Source organism: Etheostoma spectabile, chromosome 6, assembly GCF_008692095.1.
Source record: "Etheostoma spectabile isolate EspeVRDwgs_2016 chromosome 6, UIUC_Espe_1.0, whole genome shotgun sequence".
Lineage (NCBI taxonomy): Eukaryota > Metazoa > Chordata > Actinopteri > Perciformes > Percidae > Etheostoma > Etheostoma spectabile.
In genome coordinates, this window is record NC_045738.1 from 13,315,942 (window position 1) to 13,326,134 (window position 10,193).

At 43.4% G+C, this 10,193-nt stretch overlaps 1 protein-coding gene across 2 annotated transcripts in view; it reads right to left on the reverse strand.

Moving 5' to 3' along the window:
- LOC116691721 (forkhead box protein O3) overlaps window positions 1-9,409 on the reverse strand; it is a 30,966-nt gene extending 21,557 nt beyond the window's left edge. Inside the window, exons 1-2 of one of the 2 annotated variants that reach the window (XM_032519575.1) lie at window positions 8,525-9,408; window positions 7,766-8,259 (exon numbers count right to left, since the gene is read on the reverse strand). In XM_032519575.1, the coding sequence (XP_032375466.1) occupies window positions 7,766-8,254 (489 nt within the window). In that variant the 5' untranslated portion in view covers window positions 8,255-8,259; window positions 8,525-9,408. Of the gene's footprint in view, window positions 1-7,765 lie in introns of both variants that reach the window. The other variant, XM_032519574.1, reaches the window with a different exon arrangement.
- Between the last annotated feature and the right edge of the window lie 784 nt (window positions 9,410-10,193).

Genomic DNA, 10,193 nt, shown 5'->3' on the forward strand with positions numbered 1-10,193 from the left:
ATTTGTGGGAAGCGAGTTCTGTGGCTGGGAGAGAAATACAGCTTGGAGCGCACTTCATCTTATAGCGAGCGCAACAAGGAAGAAGCATCTGTGTTGTTTATCTAAAGCCCCATCTAGTTACAATGGCTTGATTTGAAATATTCATATACATGTATGACAAGATCAAGCCCATTATGTTGCTCTCTCGGCAGGGCTTCGGTGAATGGACTGAATGAAAACCCATCAGTCAGTGTAAATTATGAAGACAAGATACATTACATAAGCCTATAGATGGGCATGAAGGGGAGTATTATTGTAGCCTGATATCAATCATGGCAACACATTTTCTATAGTGTCTTCAATATGATAATATGCTATTGGCTATTTCAAGGATAAACTCACTATTATAATATATCACAAAGCATATAACCACAGCAAAACACATTAAGCTTTGTAGTGTGCCTCATCATAAGGCATTATATGGCTTATGTTTTAGATGGATCTGCAAATATTTAAACGGTACTTCAGTGATAATGAACCGTAAACCATATAACCAACAAGAGCTGCCACTAATGATAATTTTCTTCATCAAAAGATTATTGTTTACAATTATTTTTTTAGTCTATACCATGTCAGATTCATCAATTATCAAAATAGTTGCTGATCTTTTTTTTCTGCTGATCAACTATAATAAAATCAAGTCGTTTCAGCTCTACAACCAACCACATCATCCTGCAGATTGCGTCTTTGTTGGCCGACAAAACTAAACATTCCTTAGCAATGCCCAAAGTGCATGGTCTGTGTCTAATCAGAAATATATGAGGCACATCTCTGAGTACAAAGAACATAGCATGTTCATAGTACATTACTGCTATTAAGGTGTACACTAATATGGAGTAGGCCAGCCTGAGGCAGTCTTGCTGTGTTAGGGGTGAGTACTGGAGACGGAGCAGAACAGAGTGGAGCAGAGCAGGCCCTGTAGTGGTAGAGAAAAAGACAGAGAGAGTCGACCCAGCGTGACTACCGCCTGCCTGAGTGGAGCAGCCTGCCTGCAATTAAGGTGGAATCAGGGAGAAATCTGCACTGCCTTGATAATGAGCCTCGTCTGAATTATTAACGAGAGCTGTTCCCCCGGGACCCGGGCTCCCACTGAGCCCATCAACCCCACCCAACACACCCACATGCACACACAGACACACACTCATACACTGGTGCAGGGAAGAGGGAGAAAAATGCAGTCATAAACATCAACACAGACACAACGACAATCACACATTATGCACATTGACACAGATGAGCAACAAGCAGGCTGCTACACACAGAGACCAGAATTTCAAGCATCACGAGGGCCAACACGTTTTTTTTAGCACGTTGAAATGAATATCTAAAGTCATTCAAAACATTTAAAATACAAAAAACATTTCTCAGGGACAAAATAACTTCATACGCCGCCATCAGATTGAAACTGACAGACTTTTCTCTGTAATAGAATAAGCGACTTCAACACTTGACTGAATTTGTAGAAGAACCCCTTTCAATAAGTTAACCCTGTCCCTTCATCTTACTCTACTGATCAAGCATGTGTAGTCACCATGGGGATTTTTTTAATGACATTAAATTGATAAACAGCAGGTATTTCACTTCTGAGAATTAAGCCAATTATTAGATGAGTCATTTATTGCCTATTAGTCATTTTGGAAAGTATTTAAGGTAATGGGTCAAAAATGCTTTGTTCTAAGAAACCCTTCCATTGAATAACAAAGCCAGAAAACCGTCTAAACTAGCAGAATATGAGCAATACATAAAATGTATTAGAAGGATTACAAGCTGCAGGGCTACTGGTGTCAATAGGATGTAGTTGGAGGGTAATTAAGCAGGAACCCAGCAACCTTTGCTCCCATTTTATTGAAACGTGGGTATTGTGATTGAATGCTCTCACTGTGTATCCAGACATACAGACCCCTCAGCAGAAGAAGACCTTATTCTGTTCCCTCCCCTTCTCCCCAATTTCATAACCCATTCCCTAGAAATAAGAAGAGATGTGTTCCAATCACCCTGCACTGGTGTAACACTCAAGGATGCTGTCCCCCCTTCCCTCCCATCAAATCTTCATGACATCAAACTTATACAGCCTCAGAGAGAAACACACACACCACACTCTTTCCCTGCAGCTGTGAACGGTTTTGCCAAAAAATCTGCGGGCGCTTACCAAACAGAGCCGCGCCTTCCACATGAGCCAATCGCCGCGAGTCAGACAGGTTTCAAAACTAATCAGACAGCAAAACTACACCGCAGAAAGTCGCTTCCGCTCTCGGTCAGCCCCTTCCTCTCCTAAAAATGGTTCACCCCACCCAAGAACAGAGTGTTCCTCCATGGGTGGTTTGAGGAGGCACAAGTGTGTTGTGTATTCCGTGCAAATGTGTGTGTGCATGAGCCAGAGGGAATAGTGGAAACCATCACCCTAAATAGTGCAATGGGAAAAGAATGACAATTACTCTTTGCTTCATGATGCTTCTTCAGTTTAGGAAAACTAAATGAACTGAAAGGGGTATTTAATATTGTGAGAAATGTCACCAAACTACTGTGAAAAAGAAAAAAACAAACAAATGAAGAGCCATGGGTAATAGACTTGGTAAGAAGTTCAGTTCAGCTGAGAAGAACATCCAAATTAGTTCAACCCTGTCGAACTGGGAACTTGACGGTCTTATCCCCTTGTATTCTGCTCCAAAAGACCCAGTAGCTGAGAGGAGTCGAGTTAGGGAAAACCCAGCATTGTTATCCTATTATCTCAGAGATAATGTGAGATACGAGAACGCTCTTAGATGAGGAGGCACGCTGCTTAAGGCAGTCTAGATCACTGGCAGGAGACTGACGCCACAGCTCACTTGAGAAACACTCCTCACCTCAATTGGCCCGTGTGCCAAAAAACACTAAGAGAGAGAATGTATAGAATGTCTAATAGACGGATGGAGTGGAAGAGAAAGGCAGAGAGATAAAAGAGGAGATAACATGGGTGTCTGCTAGATGGAGTGATGGGAGAGAGCAAAGTAATATCAAAGGCAAAATTATATTGTTTTTCATATTACTGTCTCCTGATTGTTGTCTCCCGTATTTGAATGCGTGCCCATGCTTTGGTAATTTGCATGTGCATTAATCATTTTCAGTGAGAAATGAACTGCCACGGCTGCCTGCAGGGGGAAAAGGCAGTGAGAACGGGCTTTTTGGCATCAGATACCCGGCTCAACCCAAATATACTGCCTGAACCCAACCTGACTCCGGGAGCTGCAGGAGCCAAGGGGAGATGTAAGGTGCTCATAATCCTACACCATAAATCTGTCCAGCATGCATCATATGGTCTCATTTACTCAGTGCACGTGTGTATGGATGTGTGTGTGGATGTGTGTCTGTCACACTCTCAAATTACTCTGCTCCCCTGAGCCAAGACGGAGGATAAAATATGAATCAGCTAAAGTCTAGGATAGTTTCCAGTCTCACCAACCATCATCAACAAGCGACACAAGCATGCATTCTTACACACACACACACACACACACACACACACACACACACACACACACACACACACACACACACACACACACACACACACACACACACACACACACACACACACACACACACACACACACACACACACACACACACACACTGTTTCAAGTTTCTCCACTTCATGCTAAGCTTCTGTCAAACACACTCATATCCCTCATATTTGTGTTTCTCTACTGCAGCTGCGGGAGCACATGCATAGGACAGGATTATGCAAGTCAGTATGTCTCTTTACCCATTAATCAATTAGATAAAGTGATATGATCTATAACTGTTATAAATACTACTGAGACAAGGCTTATGTGCCTTTACAGAAGATAAGACTATACTTTCACCTGGAGAGACATATTTATTTCTCTCCTCTTCATTTCCTCACATGCAGTTTGTCTTTCCTCTTCTCTTCCCTTACAATGACTGTCACACTTTCTCTCATTCTTTAGCTACAACTTTGTGGTCTGTCTGATTTCTGTCATCAGAGGAACCCCCCATGACGTTTGCCCTGCTGGCCCCAAACAGACCACTACCTAAAGACACTTTATTTCTGCTTTAAGATTTGGATCAGAGTGACTGCCTGGCATCCTTGCCGGCCTGCTACGCAATCCCCTGGCATCTGACGGCCCCAAGTGCCGCAAAAAGCCCTGTTAACAACCATAAGGTAAAATATATAAAGTAGGCAGAAACTAGACTAACTCCATACAGATGCACTAAACTTGCAATTGCATACACCCCAAATATATTGTAATGATATCTTAGAGGCATGTATCACACACTTCTATTTAAAGTTACAAAATCAAAGAAATCTGTTTTGTTCTCTTTTGCGGCACCTATGGCAGAATTTGGGTATTGCAGGTGTGTTTTTGGATCTCACTTTCACTTGTTTTTAAAGATTCATCGCTCTTGTCTTGTTTGTTCAGCAATGGTAACTGTTGCTATATGCACTGCTATCAGTGACCGGAAAAAGACAGCTTCACACATTAGTGATTTGAAAGTGACTCTGTTGCATTTGCTCCGCCTACGCTCTCTGGCAGACCAACCACTGCTGGGGGATGGGAAACACGTCACTAACGTCACCACAGTAACCCAGTTTGTAATATTGATGAAAGGGCTTTCATCAGTGGGCCATAGGCTTAATCACCATTGTGTTACCTCATTTGGCGAGTGGCTTAACAGAAGTTTAATTAAATTTAAATCTTCAAGATTATAACTTTAATATACTTATACACCAAAAGGGTTGATGTATTATGGGGTTTTGTATTCCATACCTACCCACGCTGACATATACAATAAAGCAATCCCCCCCAGCATAACAATGGCAGTACCGAACCCCCTTGAAGTTAATGAACTTCTAGGCGCCTACAGGGCAATCCCCACACCAAGTTGCCTTTAAACCCCACCATTAGAAGCATTATGAAGTCAAGAGCGAGACTACGCCGCATTCTCTGCAGTGACATGCTGTCAGACCAATCAGCGGGGCCAAACACACATGTCTATAGAAGAAGACAGCCCCTCCCCCTGCACTAGCCCCCACAAAGACACACACAACACTGCCAGCCCTGATGCTTTATTGTAATTGACATGTGCTTCTCCCGCACACAAATGCGGTATGCATCCACATGCAGCCATGGATGTATTTAGATATAATAAGCCATAAAGACATAAAACCCAACCACAAATTCAGAAACAATCACAAACTTCAAAGAATCCTGCAAATTTCTATGTTGAATCAGCTTAGCTACAGAACACAGGGAAATAGAGGCCAGTGAAGTTGTCGTTAATCTACACTGCAGTAGTGACTGTGGAAGGTATAACCAGGTTCACAAGTGCACAATTCTACGTAACCTCTCTTTAGTAAGGAGGTGATTAGGAAGCCATGACCTCAGAATACTGCAGACTTCCTAGAAGTCAGAAGCCATTAGGTATTTATAGGAGCTTAATGGTACTGTCTAGGTGTACTGGCTGTCTAGCACCCATCATAAAGCCATCAACTCCAACCCAACCCCCCGCAAACCCGCCTCCTACGCAAACTGCCAAGCTACACCACTTCATTTCATTTTATTTCATCAGCAGCTAACCAATAATTCTTTTATCTTTTTCCTTCCTTTCCCTGCCACAACAACAAAAAAAGCAGACTGTTTTGCATGAAATGCTTTGCTCGTGTATGACATCGTTGATTGAGATGAACATGTAGTGGATGATACAAGTAATGTTTCCCAACTCGCAAATGCTGCTGTCAAATATAATTGCCTGATATCATTGTAAAATTACATGAGAGTGCACCTGTGTTGTGTGCAAGTGAGCGTGATTTTGGGTCCTGGGTTTATGGATTGAATCTGAACATTTTACCTCATATTAATCTTGTCAAACTTGGTCTTGCGAGCTTACTTTACATGCTATATATCCCACGGTTAATCTCTCATGAAACTAGATTTTTTTTATTCCATAACAACCTTTATGATTAGCATGAACATTTATGTCAGACTCCCAACAAAACATGGCTCCATTCCACATGGCTCCATTATGTGTTCATAATCCTGCAAATTCAAAGTTTCATTTGATGAGTCAAGTTCACTTATAAGTTTAACACATTTATTGCAAGATCTGAAATTAGGGTTTTACTGTACATGTACGCGTGCTGCTGAATGAATATGTCCATATGTGGTTTGTTTGGTGCCTTTAAGTAAGCTATACATGGGATTCCTAAGTGTGTGTTTACATTACGATTCTGTGACTGACCAAAACAGGTCAGCCCTGTTACTTACATTATGGCTGCCTGCTTTAAACGACTTACCTAATGCCCCATCATTACCTGAAATGGGCCCCATGTCTCGCCTGTGGCTTGAAATAGCCCAGAAGCTCAGACTGCCACTGTCAACCCCCCCTAATTTGCAGTTTCTTAAATAGCAGACTAGGACTTTGGCGCTGAAGATAAAGAGGCCCTGTGGTGAAAGACTCTTGGTGCAACTGCTGCGCGAATTAAACAAATTCTACGTGGAGACACACCTTAGCAGTTCACTAATGGGACAGGCTTAAGGTGTCAATTCAGGTGCTTGTGATTAAGGCAGAGACTCAAGTCAACAACAGAGTTCATGTTATGCAACAGCAACTCAACAAGTTTTGACAACAGACTGATTCCTCAGAAATGAAAATACTATAAATGCATGTTGTTGGATACATGCCATTATTTTGGTTTTTGATTGTATTTGATGATATGAATGACACACCTTGATAGTTCTGGGCGGGAATTAATCATGTGCTACTGCCAACTCAACAACTGAAACAGACTTGTCAATAATGTGTTTATGCTGCAAAACAGTAATGGCTAACCAATTTGAAGTCATGTTTAGTGGTATTGCTTGAGAAAAAACTGCAAGATTCCAATGACTGACATTGCATCCGCAAAGAGCTATCCTACTGTACAGCCTTACAAGTTCTGACACATTGAACATGGTCTTTTCAGATGCAAACTACAATAGGTCTCAACTCAGGAAAGGTGCACCATGAGGATAAGTTCTTCTGCTCTGCTGATCTCTGTCCCCCTTCTCGCTGTCCTTAGATGGCCATAAAGAATAGCAACATAATGAGGCTGGGAGCAGAGGCTGACAACATGGGCAGATGTCCAGGAGGTTACTCTAGGCTCTCAGCCAGCCAGCCAGGCAGCGGTGGTGGTGTGTGGTCAGTTGTGAACACCTGTCTGAATATTTACATTGTGGACAGCTGACCTGTGAGCTACTACAAGTGCCCCTCTGTTGATGTATTATTTTAAACTGACAAGTAAAATCAAATGTGTGATGCTCATTTGCATCAAAATGCACTGACTAGTTTATTCTATCTAACAGCCTCATTTAGTCGCAGCATGTGGAAATAAATCATTAGCCACTGTGGTCCTGCTCCTGGTGAAAGGATGTCATGCACTACTACAGACGCTGCTGCCCATCGTGAGCTGATCTGAGATGATCAAAGCCTTGTTACACATAAACACACACACCGCAAGTAACTACATTCCAGTCTATTTCATTCTGACAATCAATGGTCCATTAGAATGACTGACGGAGACAAGATAACGCATGGCATCATTAATGCGTAACCGACAGGAATCCCATGTGTATGGCACGAGGGGTAAAAACATATGACTTAGTGAATGGGAAAAATACTCGATATTGTCACCAGACACACTGTGATTAACACGTCAAACCCCCCCATCATGTGTTTTAGTCCTTACCTTCCAGCCAGCTGAGCTATTACTGTCGCCCTTATCCTTGAAATAGGGCACATAACGGACCATCCAGTCATATATCTGTGACAGTGTGAGTCTCTTTTCTGGGGTGCTCTCAATGGCGCGGGTAATGAGATCCGCGTAGGACTGGTTCCCCCACGCGTTCCGCCGCGAGGATTTGGCTTTGCGCAGCGGTCCGGTCACATCGAGCGCCGCGCCAGCCAGGCATGGGTGCGTCGTGCCTGTGGGTGCCGGGGCGCCGGCTGGATGCTTCAGTTCTCCCGGCGTTCCACCCACGAGCCCCGCTATACAAGCCGGGACGTCCTCTGGTTCCACCTTGATGTTGGCCAGTGGAAGAACCCCACTGACCTCTTGTCCACCGGGGAAATCCTCCGGGCATGGCAGCGGCCAGGTGCATGAGCGAGGCCGGCTTTGCGGCTCGAAATCCGAATCAACCTGATGAGTGTCTAATTCGTCGTCCTCCATCATCAACATTTACCCTTCAGTTAAAAATGGAGAAGAAACAAAAAATCAAATAAAGAGCAGGGGAGGGAAATACCTCCACGATTCCCGTATCCAACTGTCCTATCACTTCACGTTGAAATTTGCCTTGTAATAACGCTATTAAGCTTACAGCCTGAATCAATCAAAAGGCAATTCAGCGGAGTAAAAGGATCATGATGAATACACAGCCTCAAAATCACAGCCTCGCGTGTAGAGACAAGAGAAGTAATAAAAGTAATAATAATTTTTCGTCCATTTTACCTGGAGTAAAATATCAAACGGTGAATAAAATGCTTCCTTTTTAAGTCCACATCACCAAAGGGCAGTCTATCTCAAACGCGTGTGAGAGCCAGTCATGGGGGCTTTTCAATCCAGTTGCAGCAACAGATGATATTTCAGATAAGGAGCATATTTGCAAAGCAGTCGTCGATAAATCCTCCAGAAGACACCGGGAAGAAAAGGGAAAGAGAGGGAGAAATCACCAGAGCTGTGTTGAGAGCATCCACTGAGGCGATAATGCGTGATTACCGTGAATTATTAAATCTTCCAGTCTGCACGGATTAAGCTGGCAGCGGCACATTCAAGTCTATTCAGCCTGAACAGCACCCAACTGTCTGCAATTATAATGAAGAGGAGTGCGCATGACGAATCGATAAATTCCCAGTCTGAGAAATATCAAGAAAATAAATATATAGTCCAGCGATCGAATTTCGTATCCACTTGTCAGGTTGATGAAATAGTCTTTTATCACACCTCCTCTTGCTACCCTCTATCCCCCTTGCCTTTTCTCACTCTCTCGGATCCCACACATGTTCTCATTTGCTTACAACTAGTTCCGTCGATGTGAACCGAGGATGACGCGCCGGCGCTGTAGTGGAGATGCTGCCAATTGGAGTGCGCTCACGAAATCAATACTCTCCGTACATGATTACAGCGAAATCCCTCTCGCTCTCTCTCTCTCTTGCTCGTTTTCCCTCCCTCTCTCCACATCTCCGATATGAACAGAGAAAGCAAACCCCAAAATTCTTCATCCAAACTCTGCATAATAATCTTTCTGGCGAAGCGTCACCCGGCGCTTTGTGTGCCACACTCCACGTCCAGTGGTGATAAAACAAGACAATGTGGAAAATCACACAAGGTGAAATTTCTTCATAATCCCGATTTTTTTTCTGACTTTTAAAATTACAGTGTCTGATCTGCCTTTGTGCATAACAAATCGTCCCGTACAACGTGTGGAGCGTCCAAATGCCTTACAAAGAACCACGGTGCGCAGGAGGTTTCACCTCTGCTGATTATTTGCGGGCTATACCTCAGCCAGTGTGATTTTCTATGTCGATTAGACAGAATTAGTCCAGATTAGGAGAGATTAGGTAACCCTAGATTTTAATCCGGGAGGAGTGAGGTGAAATCGGGCTTTTCAGAGTCCAGATTGAAAGATCATCTCTGCTACCCAAAGTGAGGAGGCATAAAATACTTGCACATTATCATCTAAAATCACGAGACACGCTTCTCTGGCAGACACAGCCTTGGTCAGACCCATGTGCGTAATTGTGCTACACTGACCAAGGGGGATTCCGCCCTTCCATCCCACCACCCCCACCTGAATCTGACAGGCGGACACACGAATCCAATTGGCTGGTTATTTCTCTCACAAAATGCTATTTGACTTCTTTATTGGGATGGTAGCATCACACTCCACCTCACCTTTATCCAAAAGGATTTGATGAGCTCCCAAGCTATTCTTCAGCAACAGTCTGTTTCGCACTTTTTTATGCACATTGACACCTGCTATGGACCTCATTTATCAACCTAAGGTATAAACCCTGTGAGCGCAGAAATCCTCTTACGACAGGCTTCACGTGGGATTTATGAAACGTTCGTATCCCACCAATCAGAGTGTAAGAATGGTCGTACATTGATAAATGCAGCG